This window comes from Leptidea sinapis, chromosome 25 (assembly GCF_905404315.1).
Source record: "Leptidea sinapis chromosome 25, ilLepSina1.1, whole genome shotgun sequence".
Lineage (NCBI taxonomy): Eukaryota > Metazoa > Arthropoda > Insecta > Lepidoptera > Pieridae > Leptidea > Leptidea sinapis.
The window spans coordinates 9,561,096-9,584,803 of NC_066289.1; the positions used below are offsets into that span (position 1 = coordinate 9,561,096).

General features: G+C 35.3%; 2 protein-coding genes across 2 annotated transcripts in view; one reads left to right on the plus strand and one right to left on the minus strand.

The window, feature by feature from the left end:
• LOC126972158 (protein wech) overlaps positions 1 to 4,340 on the minus strand; it is a 39,670-nt gene extending 35,330 nt beyond the window's left edge. The window contains exon 1 of the mRNA XM_050818759.1: positions 4,042 to 4,340. The gene's annotated coding sequence lies outside the window, so the exon portion shown is untranslated. The remainder of the gene's footprint in view (positions 1 to 4,041) is intronic.
• A 663-nt stretch (positions 4,341 to 5,003) lies between these two features.
• The window catches only part of LOC126972154 (DNA replication licensing factor MCM4), a 41,166-nt gene continuing 22,461 nt past the window's right edge, over positions 5,004 to 23,708 (plus strand). The window contains exons 1-6 of the mRNA XM_050818745.1: positions 5,004 to 5,324; positions 5,766 to 5,861; positions 11,038 to 11,201; positions 12,127 to 12,291; positions 14,079 to 14,177; positions 18,593 to 18,725. Of these exons, the coding sequence (XP_050674702.1) occupies positions 5,192 to 5,324; positions 5,766 to 5,861; positions 11,038 to 11,201; positions 12,127 to 12,291; positions 14,079 to 14,177; positions 18,593 to 18,725 (790 nt within the window). The 5' untranslated portion in view covers positions 5,004 to 5,191. The remainder of the gene's footprint in view (positions 5,325 to 5,765; positions 5,862 to 11,037; positions 11,202 to 12,126; positions 12,292 to 14,078; positions 14,178 to 18,592; positions 18,726 to 23,708) is intronic.

The following is a 23,708-nucleotide window of genomic DNA, read 5'->3' on the forward strand; positions in this document are numbered from 1 at the left end:
ATATGTTCAAGCTTATTATGGTGTTATTTGTGGCATGTTCCATATTTCAGCTTCGTTGATATGACGTGATTTATCTATATTTATAGAATAACATTGGTTATTCTATACATATTATAATACACCTCATTAATAGTAGGTAAAACACTAACCCCCTTATTCATAATGGTCCGCTAACTTTAAACAGCCGCTTAGAAGTGTTTTTCTCATTCTGACTTAGGTCAATAGAAGAAGACAGAGTGAGAGTTAGCAATGCTTTAAGTTAGCAGACTATTATGAATAAGGGGGTAACTATGTATTGCAGTTCATCAGATACAGAACGGACAACGGAGTTTTAGTGGCAAGGCCTAATGAATGCTCAATTTTTATAATATACGAATATATGCTATCTACCTTCACAATAGACAAATGTCGTGGCGCACTATACAACGTGAATCGGAATGTTTTCAATCGAGACGCGTAACTATTAAGACGTGGGGTCTGGCGGGAGCCGAGCATTGTTGCACATGCGCAATACCCACAGTGTTGAGCACAAAAAGGGGTCAAGGAACTGTGGCGATTTCAGAATCACTTGCATTCCTGTGAATGAAATCATTTTGGAAGATTGGATCGAAGAATTGTTACATATTATCAAACGCGGCGCTCGCTCCGGCTTCTTAAAGATTCTTGATTGAACCCCAAATTCTGAGCTTCATTCAAATTCAAACATTATTATTCAAAATGGGAGATGAAATCACTATATAAATTATAGTCATAAACTACCACCCACTTGCAAAAGTATGCTTCAGACTTGAGAAGAACGGGCGCAAGGAACTCAGCGGGCTTTTTTTTTCATAAAAATACGATACAAAAAAAATCTTATTTAGCCTGAAGGCGGTCGCTTAGTAATCTGTGGTATCATTAAGAGAGTCATTTATGTTATATTAACCTTTACCACACAAATGTTTTTTAACAATTCTTTTGAATTTCGTAATACATTTGTTTTGAATATTTTTTTCATATGATGTTCAGTCTCATTAGCCCAGTAATTTCACTTGTTAACCGAAACCGAAACACAATAATGCTTGCTCTTTACGCTTGGCAACAAAAGACCACCGCTTTGGTACCCAATGCCGGCATTCTGTACAAAGGAGCCTCCCACTGCTAAAAGAGTGGCAAAACAAACATAGACTGTGATGTTAACCTACTTTTAGATTGAATTATACGTTGGGATTTTTGAATAGGGTTAATCTTACTCAGTGACAATATACCATCCTAACAGGTGAAAAATTTAAAAAATCAACCAACTTTTTTTTAAAACTTCATAATATTTGTATTATATACTGATAATTCTACATTCTCGAGCGGCTCGAATCATCTCTAATCGGCTTCATTCTATGGTGTTGCGTAGAGATGTGGGTTGTCCCTGCATCTTCTACAGAATTAATCACGGGGACCTGTTCCGAATTCCACCACCGGACATTAGTCGAAATACTAAATACCACCCGCATCACGTTGACGTCTGGCATTCGACAACCGCGCGAAGAAATTTCTTGCCTCGTACAGACTCTTTGTGGAATCAATAACCGGCTGCTGTATTCCCGAACCGATACGACTTAGGGACCTTCATGAAAAGAGCATAGTCCCACGTCAAAGGCAGGCAACATATCTCTTGACATCTGTTGTTGCGAATGTCCATGGATGGTTACCTCACCTCACTCCATCCCATGAGCCGTTTGCCCCTTCTTATATAAAAAAAATAACGCAGTGCACTTTCACCGAAAGATCATGTTCCATAAATTCAAAGACTCTCTTACGAATTTTCGATCAGGGTCACGTGTTACGACGCGAGATTAAGAAAAGTGTTCAACACCTCTAAAGAAATTTTCACTACAATTAGATTGTAGCATAAATCTTACACTGGACAGTATTTATCTATCCAAAGCATGTAATAGAATCATAGCAAAAAATAACTGTATAATATTAATTTAAGAATACATTTCTGAGTGTTCTAAAACCAACCAAAAAATTGTTCATAGAGTATTTTTTTTCCATGGAACATCAAAAAGGCGGTAGACATATTGTCACAATAAATGCAGACAGTATATTTACTGCTTTAAAGTGTCCTAGCGGACAATATTGCGGACGCCAGCTAGTAATAAAATAATCTTTACTAGTATTATAAATATGAATGTGAGTTGGTTTGTTATTTTGATTTTCATGCCCTAACAATTCAACAGATCATAATGAAGGGTACACCACCTAATAGACAAGTTTACAGGGTTTTTTATATCTTGAGGTACGCAATCAGAATTATTAAGTCTGATCCGCATACTAGAACAAACATTGTTAAAGGAAAGCTATGGAAAGAAAGAATATATATATATATAGTGAAGTAAAGGAAAGAGATGTGAGAACATTTTCTGTCTTCATTTCCCTTCAATATTTTTATGTACAATGACTTATATGAATTAATTAAAAGTACATACATTGAACAGTTGACTCTCAATTTTATTTCCATCACTTCCACAAAAATATCAAAACATTAACAATGTTAAATAACTGTTATTACAATTCCTACATTTTCTATACTTTCATTAGTAAAACATATTATATAGTATTTTTGAGTGAGTTATATGACCATGATTTTAAAAATATTTAATATGAAATAATTCTGCTAATTTCCAGTAAAAAATAAAAATTGATTGCATATTCACAATCCCTTAACCTTTTTACATAACCCGACCTTTTTTGGTATTCAACAACTAGTGATGTATAAATAATAAATTAATAGGAATACTGGTCAAATCATGGTGTAGTATGAAATATTTTTATATTACGGCTTGTGAGCTACAGTTTGTTATTATGAGATCTGGTTATCATAAGTATTACTCTTCCTGTAAGGCGATTAAAATTGTTTATCACAAAGCCAGGATATAGTTGACTTGGTTTGATGAACTTTCCAAAAATGGGAGAAGTAAAAGTGAAATTTTTGGCTGCATGATATTGATGGCATTATCTATTGGTGTAATCAGTAATAAAGGATGATGTATCCTTGAGATTATTCTCAAGACTCTCTCTCTATAGACTCATTCAGAAATTGACATTTTTTTAATTTTAATCATCAACAGATGAGCTAGATGTCTTGGGACAGTTGGAGTAGCTGGGCAACACTGCTCACAAAATGCACACAATTAAGGCATCTATATGGCCCATCAGTATACTCCATTTACTTCTAGTTCAGAACATAATAACAGCTTTTTACATTGAAGGTCACAATAGTGCCTTAATGGATATACAAAATAGCATGATTGATATGATATAACTTTCTTTTAGCATATGCTGAATATTATACTACTAATGTAAATATAAACATGATTATTTATTTTTTTAAATAAATGGAGGATTAAATGTGCATTTGAAAAAAAACTAGTAATTTTAAACATTATTTTTAGCCCAGTATGTATTTGTATATACCATTTACACATTACGTACAATCCTGCTATTAATCAACTATAATTTACATGCAAGAGTTAAAATATGTAAAATAAAAAAAATAACTTACATATTTATTTAATGTAATAAAATTCGAACAATGAAATGTCTAAGAATTATATTTAAACAAATTATATGAGAATATGTTAATATTGTTCTTTGTTTTGCACTAATGCATGACAATGCAATAAAGTGCAATCAATATCAGAGAACTTCACTCCATATTCTATAAATATACTCCAAATGTTTCTGAAATAATTTTACTGAAACATATATTATTTAAGTACATTAAAATACTAATATATTTTTGTATATTCATTGTCTAGAGAGCTGTGTGGTGAGCCTAGAATATAAAAAAAAATTTAACACTTTCTTTGAATACCTACAAATATAGATTTTTTTTTAATTTCTAGAGAAATCTGATGTACGCAATTAGTATCTTTAAAATTGATAACAAAGCGAGATTTCGGTCTTTTCTTGTATGATCCGAGAGTCACAATGTCATAATGGATGTAGATTGCAAAATGAATCACAAAAATAACAAATGTTAAAACAATATAATATACTCACCAATACTGTATTCAGGTCCGATAGAATTTTAAATCGGCTACGTTTTCTTATTATAAATACGCATTACACTATAATTTCTATTTACACGTCCTAAAATAAAAAGTTATTGAGTACGAAGTCAAAGCAATTATTTTAAGAAGGTAGACACTAGATTGCACGAAGTTGAAACTTGGAATTATGAGATAGACATCGAAGTTAACTATGTTACTAATTATTGCACTAGTTTTAAATACAGCTGACCAAAGCTTTACATTGATATTAATTCGCAATAAGTGTGTATTTATTTATTATCAATAAAACACCACGAAAACAACAGCGGTGAATGAAGTCAATGAACGATCAATTGATTAAAAAACGAAAGTGTTGTCTATAGTTCCGCTACAAAAAAAAAATACAGTGGTACTTACTTCTCCGTCGAAACAAAACTCCTTACTGTTAATAATTCAAAGTTGATAAATTTATTGGCGCTTAGATAAATAAATATCTCTATAAAAACAATAAAAAAATATCAATCCATTTTTTGAATTTTCTTAACTAAAAACATTCTTAATATTATTATCTATCAGCAATATCTATGGAAGTATATCTGTGCAGTGTTACCATTTCCATTTTCGATAGACACAAGATGCGTGATCCTCTTTGAGATTAGTGATATTCCCGAAATAAAACAACAATAATTATTGAAATTATTGACTTAATGAAGATCTTTATTTAAAAAAGTAAAACTGAAATACCACTTAATAACTTACGCAAAGGTGACTATTAAAAAACATTACATTTTGGAATTCGAACTTATATCCCTATATATATATAAACAGAATAATCGCAATAAATAAAAGTGTCCTTAATTTCAAATAAGTAATATTCTTGTTTGCTATTTCTTTTAAATATTGGTTTGTGCTGATGGCCTCATAGCTATACTTAAAATACCCGATAAGTGAAATGACAGCCGTCAAATTTTGGCGCCTAACAGTTAACTGCTCACTTACCGGCAAAATAATAAAAATAACACCTTCAATTTTTAAAGTTTCTAATTTTTTAATGTAGTTTTAAGCACATCATTGCGACAAGAATAGTTAATTTTAATTGAAAGTAGACAAGGTTTTATGAATGTGATAAGTGTAAACAGCAAAGAAGTTGGTCAGTAAAAATGTCTACTCCTTCGAAAAGACCGTCATCAAGAGCATCGTCTGATGCTCCTACGCCGTCACGAAGGACGCGATCATCACAACAACTTATTGTACCCGAAACTCCACAGCGTTCTAGTGGAACACCCTCTAAAAGTTAGTTCTATCTTTAATTTAATTAGGTAATCATATTGACTGAGGTTATAATGGTATGCGTTTGTCTATTTTTTAATGTTACTTATTATTTATTACTGTAGTGTATATCTATGTTTTGGAGTTACTATGCTGTAAACAAATACTTGTGTAAAATTTTAATAAAAAAACTACAACCCTTGTTTACATCAGTGGTCAAAAATATATGGTAAACATTTTTTTTGTCCCATCACTTTTCTTCATAAAAAAATAATATTGATTGGTCCCTTTCTGGAACCATAGGCTGTAATTGACAATAAATTGTTGACATTATTCTATGACTGTTTACCTGGGTGACATAACTTTATTTTATTATATTCTACAAAGCATAAGATGGTTTGCCTTTAATGTGTATATTGTAATATTTTCTCTATTTGAATGTACACAACACTGTAATATTTTCAGATGGCACTCCAGGAACACCTCGTGGTACCCCACGAACACCAACTCATCAGCCCCCAGGGACATCTCCAGCTCAAACTCTGGCTTCTAGCCCTATGGGTAAATAATTTTTATTTCTCTTTTAATCAGTGACGCTCATAGCTGTAGACGATGGCTAGACCATTGTCTCGTCACTAGTGCTGTGTGACAAACAATACTCGGTGTGTCAGTGTTGAACGACACTTATTCTGATCTGATCATTTACCTCTAATGATTGAATGTAACCTGGACTTAATTCAAGCCAAGGTTTCGCAGTCTCATATAAAAAAATATTTGTATAATAAAGTAATTTGGGGCCGCAGAAATGTTTCTGAAATAAACAGTTATTTTGACAAATGTAATAATGATTTAAAAGACTTTGATTTTCCATTAGAATTTCATGATTGTGCTGATAAGAGATGTAGTAATTTAAAATGTAAAATGGGTATAGATATCATGTGTAATAAAATAATTAAGATCTTAACAGACGCCTCAATAAGCAGTAATTTTAAAAACGCTAAGAATAAATTTCAACATGTCACAGGCTGGAATGATTATGTCAGGGAGGCACACGGGAGAGCTCGACACTGGTATAAGCTATGGTTGTCCTACAATAAACCCGATTGTGGTTAAGTTTATGAAAATATGAAAGATTCTTGTAAAATATTCAAGACTAAACTTAAGTGGTGCCAGAATAATGAGCATAAAGTAAAAATGGATGCCATCTCTAATCATCACTGGCAGAAATTTTAGCAAATTTTGGAAATGCACAAAAGAGTTAGATTCAGGTTCAGGTGCTCCCGTCTGCATTGCTGACAAATATGATGCTGTTGAGATAGCAAATGCTTTCAGAACCCACTTTAGGATGGAATCTCCACTGTCATCATCCTCATCATCAGCTCAGCGGATGTTGAATGCTGAGGCCTCTATGGATGACTGTGTTACACACTTTACTGCCAAGGATGTCGCTAGTGTGGTTAAAAATATGACTAGAGGTAAATCTCCGGGCCATGACAGTCTCAGCATTGAACATTTGCAATACGCAGGTCCTCATTTATATCAAGTATTGGCCATGTTTTTCATGATATGTGTGGGACATTCTTACTTACTAAAAGACCTAATGTATACAGTTGTTGTACCAATTGTGAAAATCAAAACTGGCAATGTGGCAAATATGTCTAACTATAGGCCTATTTTAATTAGTGACAGTCACTGCTAAGGTATTACACAGTTTGCTTGACAAGCGGTTGAGCAGTGGTATAGAACTTAATGATGCCCAATTTGGTTTTAGACCAGTCTTATCAACCGAAACTGTGATACTGTGTCTCAAGCAAACTGTCCAATATTACACAGTAAGAAAAACGCCAGTCTACACCTGCTATCTAGACCTATCGAAGGCGTTCGATATGGTGTTGTATAATATCTTGTGGGAAAAATTACGTGGTGATACTAGTGTAACAGATGACATTATCTCGCTCCTAAAATTCTGGTACGGTAATCAAGAAAACGTGGTTAAGTGGGTTAGTGCCTATTTGGATGCCTTTGGTCTGGAGTGCGGGGTGAGACAGTGGGGGATCAGCTCGCCTCGTATTTTTAATTTGTACATAAACTCCCTCATTGAGGAGCTCAGCCGTACCAGGATTGGGTTTCACGGGGCTGGTGTATGTGTTAACAACATCAGCTACGCAGACATGGTTGTGCTGAGCCCCTTAATGAGGGGTTTAAGAAATCTGCTGAGAATATGTGAACATTATGCGGAGGTCCATGGTCTTCAATACAATACAACTAAAAGCGAATTTATGATATTTAAGTTGGGTAATAAAATTTACAAACATAAAGAACCTCTATCGCTGTGTAACGCACCAATAAATATGGTAACGAAGTTTAAATATCTTGGCCACTGGGTCTCCGACAACCTAAGTGATAACCTAGACTTAGAGAGGCAACGTAGGGCGTTGGCTTTCCGGTGTAATATGCTGGCCCGAAGGTTTGCGCGTTGTAGTGAACATGTCAAAATAACTCTGCTTAAGGCTTGTTGCCAATCATTTTACACGTGCAGCCTTTGGACCGGCTATACGCAGAGGGCATACAACGCGCTGCGAGTGCAATATAATGACGCGTTTAGGGTAGTGATGGGGCTGCCTAGGTTTTGTAGTGCATCCGGCATGTTTGCGGAGGCGCGCGTTGATGATTTTTACGCGATCATTAGAAATAGATGCGCATCATTAATGAACAGGCTCCAGGCTAGCCCCAACACTATCCTGAGCGCGTTGGCATGCAGGTGGGACTCCCCACTGCTGAGGCATTGGATAGGTTTGCATGCGCCTCTAGCTGCGTGCAACTTATTGTGAAAATAACTAACCTTACTAACATAATTTTTAAGAAAAATTGTAACTAACATACAATTACTAATACTACCACTAACATTACTAACTTAGTCTAAGAAAAATTGTTACTAACTTAATAACTAATACTTATGGATGTATAGTGGCTGAAATAAATGATTATTATTATTATTTTAAGATTACAATAAATTTTAGTTATAAATTATTATTACAAAATGATCATTCATGATGCTAATACTAATAGTATAACAAAAAGACTAGAGGGCTTAAAAAGAAACCCTGCCCTGAACCAACCAGTCATTTCAAATATGCATGTAAAAAAAAGAATGTCCATTATGTTTAAATATGAATGTTTAAAAATGAAAAAATCTATCTTATAATAAGAATCCTTAAAATATTACTATCTGTTCTATATTATTACTTGTCAGAATATGGTTGTATATTTAAAAAAAAATATGATTATAGATAATTGCCAATTTAATCAAAATGATGTTTGGCTTGTAAAGATAAAGAATTAAAAAAATAAATGGTTACAATAATGCCCAAAACCCACCTTATGTGTTAGAAAATGTATACTTTAATATTTATTATGTATGAATAATGATGAAATCCTAAATACTTCAAAATGAATAGTGACAAAATTTTTATCAAAAAAGATCAATTTGAATATTTTATGTAGTTGGAGTTTCTTGACTCCCGTGGATTCTATTTAATTTGATTCAATTGTCATATAAGACAGAGAGCTTATGTTTAATTTACACATTGACACTATGGCTAAGAAAGCCTCAAGCTCAAATAATTATTTACTATACTTTCTTTTGCAGTATATTGGAATGTTGTTCTACAGTATCTGTGCTTCCTACCAAATATTAAATAATAAGTTAGAAAACATCCAAAAATATTTAATTCAGCAGCTATTCTGACCGTTTCTGATATTCTTTGAACCATTACTGTTGGATAGGAGGAATATATTGGGTTGTCTCTTTCTGTGTTCATTCAATTTTAATGAATATAATAATCGAAGTGATGGTCCCGATATTCTTTTGTTAATTAATGTATCCACTCCCTTGAGACTTCGAAAATGAGCCTGAATGATACTTTCCGAACAAATGCAAACTTGAACCTTGATCACTTTCACACACTTAATATAATTGTCTGTACATTCAACAGCCTTCCAAAAGTTTACCAAAGAATAGACAATTTTTGTTAAGTTTACTGTGTTTCCCTTCAATCATTTGAAAGTACTTGTTAGACAAGAATATATATATATATAGTCATATAGTAAATGAATAGTCAACAATATTTAACAACATTGTTTTGATTAGTTCTAATGCTATTAAAATTTATTATTTTAAATTTCCTTTTTACTATATCAGAACTAAATTTATCATTTTATACTTGGTTATTACTTGTAAGTAATTGGAATAAATTTCATTGTAGATACATTTTTAAAAATATTTTTTTCATTGACATAAAATAATCAACTAGGCCCACAATCACGCTCATAAATTTGTCTGAACCAAAACTCTGCCTATGCATCTATTAGACAGAGTTTTCGTTCAGTTCTGTTTTGTCCGCACTTACAATACATTGCCACACAATAATAGAGTTTTCAGTGAATAACTGTCCAAATAACAGCATATCCAAACTAAAAAAGGTAACATAATTGTGCAACTAACTTGACACTTTTAATGTTGCTACTGTTACCACTTCTAATTAGTGTACACAATACACTTTAAACATTACTGCCATGAAATAAGGATTAATTTGAATGAGTGTTGTAATGTATGATATGTATAAACATCACTACTCAGACATTTTTTGACAACATTTTAATAGCTAATTGGGAGTCTAGTTGTTATTGTATATCAATGATTTTTGTAATTTATTAGTAATTATTGTTTTGGCTATAATATACAGGGTGTCCCAAAGTTATGGGACATGAAGGGAAAGTGCTTTAAATATCGAAGATAGGCTATTTTACTGAAAGAAGACTTTATGTTATTTTTAAAAAGTTAGTACTTCTGCATTCAAAGATTTTCTTAAAATTACTTGCCTCGTCTGGTCCGCCTCTTATGATGCCAATCGAAAGAATGGCCGAAAACTAATAACTTTTCTTAAGTAACATAGTATTTTAAAAGAAAGTAGTCAATTAAGTGGGTATTTTTTTGTAAATTAATTAATTAAATGCTGAAAATGTGACCCCTCTTGTCTTACGCAAATCGCCAATCTTTTAATGAGTCCGCTGCCTGTTGATTTTCTTATCATTTTATGGTGAATACTCGATATGATATGGCACAATTCTGTTTGTAACTCGCCCACGTTCTCGTATCGTTTCACATATTCCCAAAAGAAGAAATCTAATGGTGTAAGGTCCGGGGATCTGGCCGGCCATCTAATCGGTCCATTCGTACCAATCCAAGTAGGAAAACATTCATTTTACGTTGTTCCTTTCTTTTAAAATACTATGTTACGTCCCCTATGTTACTCAAGAAGAGTTATTAGTTTTTGGCCATTCTCTCGATTGGCATTATAAAAGTAGGGGTGTTTTTTTTTTACATTTCAGTCGGTTCGATTCCCAGACGAGGCAAGTAATTTTTAGAAAATCTTTGAATGCAGAAGTACTAACTTTTTAAAAATAACATAAAGTCTTCTTTCAGTAAAATAGCCTATCTTCGATATTTAAGGTACTTTCCCTTCATGTCCCATAAGTTTGGGACATCCTGTATAGTTAGTCAACAACAAGATTTTACAAGCATTTCTTTAGTTAAAGACAGACAGACTTGTGAAAAATCAGTGTTTAAATAAAATACTTATTATTGGTTTTATTAACACAAATTATTATTTATTGTTATAAAATATATCTTGGCAAAACAGTACCAGTAAAAGTGTTATTTCCCTCTATTTTCCAGGACTTGATATTGAAATGAGCTCTCCATTAAATTATGGCACACCAAGTTCACTAAGCACTCCTCGTTCTCTAATGAGGGGTGCTATGACACCAGCCAGACAGAGAGCAGACTTGAGAGGTCATCAGCAAGGTCGCAATGTACCAGCACCAACACCTCCCAGAAGTGTAAGCAACACCAGAATATTTCTAAACTAAAATTATTAGTACATTGATATAAATTAGTAATTTCAATATTTTTATATATTATGTCGACATGTCAGTTTGGGCGATAGTGCAGGAATCATCTCTTTCGACTGTCTCATCTCTTTCTACAGCCTGAGACATTCGACCATCGGGCTCTGTGTAGGTTGTTGGTGAGAGAGAGTATCCATGACCGCATTTGGCTGAAGGGTAACTGCAGGTCTGGCCCTTGGCTTAGTGTAGTATGTTTTTATTAAAAGTAAACTGACTAAATTTCATGACCATCTTTTAGTGCGATAGCATTTCAGAGATGATGGATTCATCTTTGAAATGTAGCTAAATCATACATAATTCGTGTGACAGGACTGTGCATTAGTAGCGCTCTCTGGGTTTCCACGGAAGACCAGCGTTGTGGATTCTTTCGAAACCACAACTATGCTGAGTTGGGGGCCCATTGGCGTCATTAGATCATAATTAGATTAGTATAACTTTAAGAACTATTATCGAATGTATAGTGACATCAATAAACATTTTTTCTTTCTTTCTTTCAAACAACAACGGAAATAAGCAAACTTTCTGTCTGTGTGTCTTATATGGCTCTGTATATGGTCTTAGATATAACAATATACCATTTCTAAATAATTTTGAAAAATAATAGGTTTTTTTTATTTTCATTGTGGGGCCATCTTGGTAGTTATTAATTATTGCTCTTATAGGGCCAATAGGCAATAGGTAAGAGAGTTGAATAAATACATATGAAATCCAAAACTTTTTGGTACATGGCTGGGGGGAACACACCTTCTAGTTCATATATAACAGATGATGTTTCGGCTACTGACACTATTAAGGTACAATAGTAATGTTTATAATGTTTTTGAGAATAATAGAAAAGTTATTTTTATTTTTAAAGGGAGAAACAGTCCAACCAGAAACATCAAGTGAGCCTCAACTAGTGGTTTGGGGAACTGATGTAGCAATTGCTGAGTGTCGGGAGAAATTTATTAAGTTCATACAAAGATATGTGGAGCCCACAGCAGTTACTAATGAAGCACTGTACGAGTTGAAGTTGGAAGAGGTGAGTTAGCTATGTATTTATTTTACTTTCAAACATAATTTAAGATAAATATGAGCACTAGACTGTACCCACACACATCTCTATGCAGTACCAATTAATGGAGCCAATCGAAGATGAATTGATGAATGATTTTATCATTTTTTCGCTCTTCATTACCCTCCCAGAGGTAAAAACAGTTCTCCATAGGAGGTCGTAACAGTATGATTGTACTGTACAGCTGTAGTACTGTCTCACCTTACTGAGTACACCAAGCGTTTTAGAAGGTAGTTTGGCCTTCTCTTCCAAATTTCCAAGTGACCATGTTCACCTTCCAGTATGCTGATACAGGCTGTGGCTGTAAGAGAAGTGATTTCGAATCGAGGGGATATTTAGTGGTGAATGCACAACTGCCCATTATACCGGCAGGATAAACTGAGTCATAACTCATCACATAGCGATTAATAGTATAGCATACCAAAACACGATTTTGATTATATGCACTGTACTTTAACAGGGTAACCTTAAAGGATACTTACTCAGGAATTAAATGTATTACAGTAGAATCCCGAATATCCGATTAGCCGGACTCATCCGTCTTGGCTCTAATTATCTATTTAAAAATGTTTTGACGGCGCAGCGAGACATGTTACGACAAGTTTATTATTGCCTTGTAAAGAAATAAGAGAAGCAATGAAAATTCTTAGCTTTGGTGAAGGGTGCGATGAAAAGAATATTAAGGAGTGGCTGAACTGCGATAGTGAAGACCCTGGATTCCTAATATTAACTGATGAAGAAATCATTGAGGATTTAAACAATAACGAGAGAGAAGATGAAGAAGAGACTGAAACTGGGGATGTATGTCCATCTCACGCAGAAGCTTTTGAAGCTCTGGAGTCTAGATGTTGCTTTTAAGTGGTTTGAAAGAGATGACAAATTGGAGCGCAACAAAAAGGCTGCAATGAAAAGATGTGATGCATTACGTCAAAGATCAATAACAAGTTATTTTAAACAAAAATTTTAAATAACATAAGTATTATGTAATTCATTATCTATTGTTATAGCTCGTTTATTATATATCATATTATCTAAGTAAAACCCATTACATAATGAAAAATTATTAAATTTTAAATATTGTTTGATTTGCTTTGTCATCGGTTATCCGGATTTTGGATTATACGGAATGCCCCTGGTTTTATTTGTACTGTACTTACATAATTGATAATTTCTTATTGCTATCAATAGTAATATGATATTGCGCATGTACTGCTGTAATGTTAAAATTTATTGGGATAGTTGCCAAAACACTGATTTGCTGCTTTTGAAATTGAAATAAAACCTAATATTATAAATGACAACTTACTTTACAGAAAGGAATAAGGCGCCATAAAAACAGCAAATGTCAAAGTGTTTGTTTCACTAATTGATTGCACCTACTGTGAATTGTACTTTGACAGTTTTGTTTGTGTAAAACAACCTGGCGAAACTCTCTAAAAAAAAAGGAATTCACTCGATTGTATGAAGCAAGCAGTCATGATAGATTGACTGTTGACAGCTATAATCTTGTAAAAAACGGAGATAGCCGAAATCCACTGCGTTTTAAGCAATTGTTCACATTCCAACTTAGCTGAATCATACTATGTTGCCGTATTGGTAATTACTATTTCAAACTTATGTCAAATCTAAACCAAATTTAAATTTTTACTTAGGCAGTCCCTCTTATTATGTAGTATTTACATTATCTTTGGTGTACAGTAGATTCCTACTACTATATAAATAGAATATTAATGTATGTTTAATTTTAATTCCAGATCCATACACTTGAAGAGCCCTTCCTGGATGTTGACTGTGAACATGTCAAGGTTTTTGACAATAAACTGCACAGACAACTTGTATGCTACCCTCAGGAGGTAAATTGTTTTGATAGATAGAAATCACCAAGTCTAATAAGCTGTTTGATACACAGCAATTTCAGTAACAGAAATTCTGCAAAAGCAAAACAATAGAAAATACATTTCAGAGAGCCAATTTCTGAGTTGTGACAGGTCAAATTCAAATATTCGTGGTGGAGAATGATTGTTACTTGACGAATGAACCAATTTTTATTTTATCTATGAATCAAAACTATATACAGGATAAACTCGATTAATAGAACTAATGGTTGTAGTGAGGCATTTGGATAATCGAATGTATAAAGAAAAGTAGGTTTTCCGCATAGTATGTACTAAGTACTAATAATGTTGTGTTGATTAACACACACACACACACACACACATACTCACGCCTTGTTCCCGTCGGGGTAGGCAGAGACAATAGAATGCCATTTGCTTCTATCCTTACAAACCTCACGCGCTTCCTCTACATTCATTACTCTTTTCATACATGCTCGCCGGTTGCGGGTGCTTCGGACCTCTCCTTTTCTCAAAACGTCCCCAATTTGATCGACGAATGTTCTACGAGGTCTCCCGCGACCGGCTTGCCCACACACACTTGCCTTATATATTTGATGCGTCATTCTTTCTTCACTCATTCGCTCCACGTGTCCAAACCATTTAAGCATTCCTTTTTCAGTCCTTGTCACAACATCCTCTTTCAAACCACAGCGCGCTCGTATTACCGCATTCGGAATTCTATCAGTCAGTCTTACCCCACACATACTACGCAGTGATCGCATCTCAACTGCGTTAATTCTGCTTTTATGCTTCTTCTGCCATACCCAACTCTCACTTCCATACATTAACGTGGCGACAAGCACTCCATTATGTACAGCCATTCGCGCTTCTATTGGCACAGTCTTACCGTTTATAAAGGCATGCAGCGCTCCATTCACACAATTTCCCGCAGTCACTCTCCTTTCAATATCACCTTCAAATCTTCCGTCTCTTGTAAACATGCTACCCAAATATACGAATTCTGTAACTTGTTCTACCCTTTCATCTTCAATCGTGATAGTACACTCAGTCAACCTTTCATCCTTCTCAAATACCATCACTTTCGTCTTTCTTGCATTTACTTTCAAACCTCTCTCTTTAAAGCTCCCATTCAAACAGTCAATCATTTGTTGCAACTCATTTACCGATGATGAAAAAATGACTTGATCATCGGCGTACAAGAGGCACTTAACACACAACCCTTCCATATTGATTCCACATTGCATTTCTCTCACATCATTCATGCATCTATCCATGAATAGGTTGAACAACCAAGGCGACGCTACACAACCCTGTCTGACACCTTTGGAGATATCAAACCAGCCCGTATAGGCACCATTAACACGAACACAGGCTTGAGAATCCCTGTACAGAGATTTCAGAGCCCTTATCAGAAAATTGTCCACCCCATACATAGATAAGACCTTCCATAATTCCTTTCTATTCACCCTATCATATGCCTTTTCCAAGTCTATGAACGCGCAATATACTTTCTGGTTTTTTTCCAGACATTTTTCAGTGATGCAGCGTAAGGAAAAGACTTGATCCGTACATCCCATTCCCTTCCGAAATCCCGCTTGCACATCCCATACCTTGTCATTAGTCACATTCATTACTCTTTCAATCAATATTCTGGCATACACTTTTCCAACAACACTAAGAAGGCTGATCCCGCGATAATTTTGACATTCCTGCTGCGAGCCTTTGCCTTTATAAATTGGGACAATCACTGCCTTCGTCCAATCGTCTGGAACTTGGCCCTGTTTCCAACATAAATTAAAAAGGCGATGCAGCAGGCTCACTATTAGTCCATCGCCAGCCTTCAACATTTCAGTCGTCACTCGATCATACCCAGCAGACTTTCCCGACCTCATACCTCTTAACGCTTTCATAATTTCATCCAAACCTATTTCATCACTCGGGTCCACAAACATATCTATTATCTCTTCTTGCTCTTTTTCACTTACATCTTTCTCGTATAAGCTCTCAAAATAATTCTTCCAGCACTCTAGTATCATACTTTCTTCATGTAAGACCTCACCTTGTTCATTCCTAATCAGTTTCATAGATGAATTTATATTTGTTCCCCGCACTTCTTTCACGAGTTTCCAAAACAGTTTTATATTATCTCGGAAACTTGCGCCGAATTGTTCCTTATATTTCACCTTTTTCTCATTCCTTTTCTTCTCTATACATTCTTTAACTTTCGCTTTCACGCATCTATATTTGTCCTTGATTTCTTTAACATTATCTTCATTCATACCGCCACTCGCTCTATTTGTTGCTTCTATTGCCAAGACATCCAGCCATGCTTTTTTCTTTTCCTCAACCATTCTTCTAGTTTCATCATCCCACCAGTCGGCATTTTGGCATTTCTTGCGCCTTCTTTTACTCACACCGCATACATCATCAGCACATTTAATAATGTTGGTTTTAAATACCGACCATACATCATTCACACTTTCCTCATTAACATCACTCCAGCTTTTTTCTAGCCGTTCACTCAATTGCTTTTTATACATCTCTTTTACTTGCTGATCTTTCAATCTTTCCACTTTTATACGTTCTAATTCAGTAGTTGACCCTTTTGATCTGTGCCGCCAGCGCTTAAACAAACCACTTATTCTGCTAATTACCAAATAGTGATCTGTGCCGACATCTGGTCCACGATAGGCTCTAGTATCCACTAGTTTCATTTTTATTCTTTCATCGACTATCACAAGATCTATCATACTCCTTAACACAACATTGCCTTCCTTCTTTTGCCACGTGTACATATGTATCATCTTATGCTGAAACCACGTATTCATCACAGACAGACCCATCTCCACACATATATCTAACAAGTATACGCCGTTGTCATTCACACTCTTATCCCCAAACGTCCCAAGCACATTTTCATACCCATCACGCTTCACTCCAACCCTTGCATTGAAATCTCCAAGCATGACAATACGTTCATTCAACTTACGCAATAACAAAACTTCTCTCGTTCGTTCCCAAAATTCTTCTCTTACCGCCGTACTATGGGAAGAGTCCGGAGCGTATACACCTACCAAAAATAGAGGTGTCAGACCTACTTTCAGTCGGACCCAGATAAGGCGGGGACTTACGCACTCATACTCTCGCATGCATTCTGCCATTCGCTCTGAAAGAAGTATACCGACGCCTTTACTGCCATGTTCTTCATCTGGAACTCCCGACCATATTTCTGTGAACGGGCCGCGCGTCAGTATCTCTTTCCCTTTACGTTTTGTCTCATTCACACACAGCACATCTAATTTTCTTTCATTCATTAACTCGTAAATTTCATCCAGTTTCTCATTCATTCCTCCTCTAACATTCAAAGTCGCAAAACGGCATTCCGATGCCCACTTTCCGCCCCGGCGAGAACAATTTGGACTTAGGTTTTGGCGTGACGTATGGCGAATATCGTCGCCGCCTACAGCTGTTAGGTTGCTCCCCCCAGAATACGAGGAGCAGCCTCGTCCTGCAGATACAGGAGGAGGAGGGGATTCTCCGGCTCTGCCGGTACCCCCCTGGGGTACAGTTACAGTATTTTTTCCTACAGCCATGTTCCCGACGGTAATTGTTTGTAAGGCTGTATGATGTCTTTGGGGTTTGACAGCCAGCCCCTAAGCGGCGGGACAGAATACCGGGTTTATTTCAAGTTTTCCTTCTCTAAGATCGGAGACGTCAAAAGCTTGATGATATTACGGACGTCAAAATACCTTAGTCGGCTTTTACGACGCCTCGGTAAGAGTGAGGGAGGTCTATTCTACTCTGCCGGATACCCCACGGCATATTACAAATACATATCAACAATAACCAGTGGGAGGCTCCTTTGCACAGGATGCCGGCTAGATTATGGGTACCACAACGGCGCCTATTTCTGCTTCAGCAGTAATGTATAAGCATTATTGTGTTTCGGTCTGAAGGGCGCCATAGCTAGTGAAATTACTGGTCAAACGAGACTTAACATCTTGTCTCGAGGAGACGAGCGCTATAATTGTCGTGCCGATCAGAATTTTTGGGATACCGCTCAGGATTCTTGAATTTAAAACATTGTAATGGGCAGGGCGTATCTAATTGATACGCCCACTAATTGATACATCAGATCAACGTCCTCCCCGTCTCGTCCCTTATTGTCATTAAAAAAAACTGTAGACTGCCTACCGTAGGTATATAGTATCTGGTAAATAAATAATTTAACGAGTCCCTGGCAATTCATATCTCATTTGGTCCCACTGTTAGTTCATTTGAACTGCAGAAAAATTTCTTCAAAAATATCTACTTGTCAACTCTCTGCAAATTTCACTTTCATTACAATATATTTAATAGATTGCCAATATGTTTGCATTGTGAAATATTGTCAATATATAATTTATCTACAGGTAATTCCAGCTTTTGATGCAGCAGTAAACGAGTTGTTCTTTGAAAAGTATCCGGCTGCTGTGTTGGAACATCAGATACAAGTGAGGCCATTCAATGCGCCCCAACGTCACATGAGGGATTTGAACCCAGAGGGTAAATATTAATGTATTATGTAGAAATTAACAAGCCAATTTTTTTTTTTTAATTTAATTAAGTAATTAAGTCGATCTTAATTTGGTTAATTTAAATTTTACGAAATTACTCAAACATTAAAATAAAAACATTTATATCGGGTGTCGCGTCCACTGGCTGAAATAACTGCTGCAATTTTTCGTGGCATGCTTTGGACTAGGTTTTTTATGAGTTCTTGGGGTAATATGCTCCCATTCGCCCTTAAAAGGAATTTTTAACTCTCAGATGTTCTGTGGGCTGGGTGTACAGTCCTAACACGTTGTTTTAGAAAGTCCCATCCATAGATGTTCAATGGGATTGAGGTCGGGACTTCGTGATGACCAATTTAAACGGTTGTTGAAGAAGAGTTATATTAACAGCGGTAGATGTCTTGTCTGTCATATAACGGTATAAAATTTGTCATGAAAACCAATTTTACTTAAATACATTAGGATTATTAAAACCCCTTTCTTATTTGATGATATCAGAATATCTAAACACAAACCAGACTAAACTCTCTAAGAAACAATCGTTTGTATCGAACGTGCAGTGATTATTAGATTGACAGATAACGGCTATAATCTTGTAAAAAACGGAGATAGCTGAAATCCACTACGTTTTTAGCAAGTGTTCACTTTCAAACTTTGCCGGATTATACTTTGTCGCCATATTGTAATTATTATTTCAAACTTATTGCACATGTCTTACTTAATGAGTTACAATAATATGACGGCTGACACAGGTGAAGATATAGTAAACCTATTCGCTGGTTATTTCTCCTCCCTTTATCAAGGTACCCCTATTAATGTCTCTTATGATTGTGTAAATACAGCTCACGGGCACTCCACTTTGAGTAATATATATATCAATGAACACGTGATTATTAAAACCCTTTTGTCTCTCGATCCTTCAAAGGGGGCTGGCCCTGACGGTATCCCACCAATATTCATAAAAAAATGTGCAAAACAACTAGCCCTTCCACTAAAAATTATATTTTCACATTCCTTATTAACATCTTCTTTTCCCACTAAGTGGAAATTAGCTAATGTCGTACCAATATTTAAGAAAGGAGATAAATCTGATGTTTCTTATTATCGCCCCATTTCTCTACTATCTATATTTCCGAAAGTCTGAAAGAATTCTACACAAATTTATGATTTGGCATTTTAAAGAACTTATTTCTAACCTAGCTGAAAGCGTCGACAGTGGTATTCAAACGGATGTCATTTACACGGATCTCAGTAGTGCGTTTGATAAAGTCGACCATAATCTACTCCTGACTAAGCTTTTCAACTACGGTATCTCTAACCCCCTATTATCTTGGTTTAAGTCATACCTAAGTGGTAGGTCTCAAAGAGTCATCACGAATGGTTATACCTCCACGTGTTACACCACATTTTCTGGAGTTCCCCGAGGTTCTCTCTTAGGGCCATAGATGAAGTTGTTGGAAAGGCGACGAAAATGGTTGGGTTTATTAAGCGTACTTCAATAGATTTTAAACAGATTAATTCTGTCATGTGTTTATACAATGCATTTGTTCGGTCGCATTTGGAATATGCTTGTGTGATTTGAGACCCCTTTTACAAAATTCATGTTGATAGGTTGGAAAAAATACAACGGTCTTTTACTCGATTTCTGGTATACAAAGACACAAAACATAGCGGTTCATGTTTACCATACAGCCAGAGGCTAAATATTATTAAATTAAAATCTCTCAAAAATCGTGGTCGTATTCAAGATTTGCTATTTTTATTTAAATTATGTTATGGTATTGTTAGTGCCCCAGAAATATTACGACAAATTGATTTCAATATACACCGTCCCGGTGCAAGGCTTATTAATTGTGAATTCTTTCATCTTGCTATTCCGAGAACTAATATTGGTCTTCACTCCCCACTGCAGCGCTCTATGAGATCATTTAATGAGCTCCTTAATAATAATTTTGACTCCATGGATATGTTTGGGATGTCGGTGCTACAATTTAAAAGACTTTGCAACAGTGCTATTTATAATAGTTTTTAATTATAAATATGGTTTGTTCGCTTTACTCATATTCAACATAAGAAATAATTTGTATTTTTAACATTTATTAATCTTTAAATTACTTTGCGTTTTTTGTACTAACATTATCTTTAATAATACAGAGCTGTACATACCTGTAAGAAAGCTATTCTGTTCGTAATGTTCGTTTTATATTTTTTTTATTTTTGTTTAGTTTAGAATAGCTTGTTGGTGTGTCTATTATAAATAAATAAACTAAATTTCAATTTTTACGTAGGCAGTCCCACCTCTTCCACCCAACTCATGAGGAATATTTTTGAGGCCTGGGAGGAATCACAGAATGCACTTGGTATCTTCTGTGATTTATCTAAGGCTTTTGATTGTGTTCAACATTCAACGCTGGTCAGGAAGCTATGCCACTATGGTATAAGAGGATCTGCACTCGATCTTCTGATCTCATATTTAAATAATAGGATTCAGAGGGTCGAGGTGAATGGCAGGAGATCTCCTGGGACTCCTCTCGGTATGGGGGTACCACAAGGGTCTATTCTTGGACCCTTCCTCTTCCTAATTTATATAAATGATCTACCTAACTTTGTAGAAAAAAAAACACAAGGTGGTATTGTTGTTTGCGGATGACACTTCACTTATATTCAAAGTGAAACGAAGCCAAGTTTTATATGACGAAGTAAACAATGCTCTATCTGACATCGTGTACTGGTTTAGCGCCAATAACTTATTGTTAAATAATCATAAAACCAAATATATTAAATTCACCGCGCCAAATGTCAAAAATGTAGATGCGAATATTTTATTAAATGGAGAGGTGGTAAAACCAGTGGAATCTGCTATATTTCTTGGCATTACTCTTGATTCCAAATTGTTGGGGGCCCCCATATTGAAGGATTGGCGAATAGGCTTAGTTCTGCAGCATATGCGGTTAAGAAAATCAGACGGTTAACTGACATAGATACGGCGAGATTAGTATACTTTAGTTATTTTCATAGTATTATGTCCTATGGTATATTGTTATGGGGCAGTGCGGCCGATATTAATACTATCTTTGTGCTGCAGAAGAGGGCTATTCGCGCGATTTATAACCTAGGTCCTAAAGAATCATTAAGAGAAAAATTTAAAGAAATAAACATTTTGACTGTTGCCATTTTTGATAATGTTTTGTATGTTCATAAGCACATTTAGGAATTTTCTAAAACTGTGACATTCATAATGTTAACACGAGGAACAAACATAAACTTGTTATGCCTACTACTCGGTTGGGTCGAGTTAGTAAGTCTTTTGTTGGGCGATGTATATGCTTCTACAATATGATCCCAGAAAATGTACAAAACAAATGTGTTACGAAATTTAAAAGAATTGTTAAAAAACGCTTGTGTGGGAAAGGTTATTATAGCATAAACGATTTTCTTAATGACACCACGGACTGGGATTAAAGCGAACACCCTCAGGCTCTTTAATTATTAATGTTTATTGTACGATATTACATTGTAATCCATATTTTATATAAAAAAAAAGCCCGCTGAGTTTCTTGCGCCCATTCTTCTCAGGTCTGAGGCAGTCTCTTTTGAATGGGTGGTAGATTTTGACGTTCAATAAGTGATTATAAATCCTATTTTGAATAAAAATATTTGAATTTGAATCTTATAACGCAGTATTTACATCCCGTGTGTACTGTGTGGTAACTTTAATAACTTTAAAATTTTAAAATTTGTGTTGTTTAACCTAAATAAAACCTCTTTTAAAAAGATCAATAATACACAAAATGTTTTTTTATTCATCCAAATTTATTTTATCACCTTTATAGTATGCTCCTTCAGAAACAATACACTTACGCCAACAAATAATCAGGTCATCAAAACATTTTTTAAATCCTTCCGGAATTGAGTTCAGTTCTCGCTGCGAATTCTCTATGTCCTCTACCGATTGAAAACGGGTGCCACGAAGTGGTAATTTGAGTTTAGGAAAGAGAAAGAAGTTGGCTGGAGCCGAATCTGGTGAATGTGCTGGTTGCTCGATGGTATTTGTTGAGTGTTTTGTAAAAATTCGTTGACAATAATGGCCTTGAGCGAAGGCCCATTATCGTGGTGAAAAATCCAAGAATTGTCGTTCCATAAATCAGTCGAATTTTCTCTCTTAAATTCCGCATAACGCTCAAATAATATTATTTATTTACCGTTTGACATTCCTGCAAGAATTCCGAGTGCACAACATCGCGATAGTCAAAGACAACAGCCAACATGACTTTGACTTTTGATCGACTTTGGCGTGGTTTTTTCAGTTTCGGTTCCGGTTCTTGTTGACTAGTTTGCATGTCAAACTCGTAAACCCACGTCTGGTCACCAGTAACAATGCGTTTTATGAATGTTGGCTCGGAATTCACTCGTTCTAGCATGTCCTTAGCAACCCTCATGCGATTGAGTTTTTCGAGAAAACCCAGGTCTTTTGGGACTAACCGGGAGGTAACATGTTTCATACACACAGGATTAGTTAAAATGGTACGGATCGACTCGTGAGATACAGAAAGTTCGGCGGCTATCTCTCTCAAATTTGAATGAGGATTTTTCAACTTTAGTTGCAGACATTGATGGCAGGGCAGGAGGCAAATCTTCCATCACATGTTGAGCGCTTTTGAACGGTTTGTACCACTCATAAACACGTGTTTTTGATAAAGTCGATTCACCGTAAGCCTTCTATAACATTTTCAGTGACTCCGAACACGAAATTCCATTGGCGATGCAAAATTTAAGACAAACTTTTTGTTCGATGTTTTTGGCCATTACGAAATTCGCAATGCACACTAGATACGATATAACTAAAAACAGCTCTGTATTTTATATAAATAACAGATCCAACTCAACTCCGCCCCAGTGGAAAAAAGTTGTGCCAATCTAACAACAACAAAAAAAAAACAAATATTTAAATTAAGAATCATAAACACATCATCCA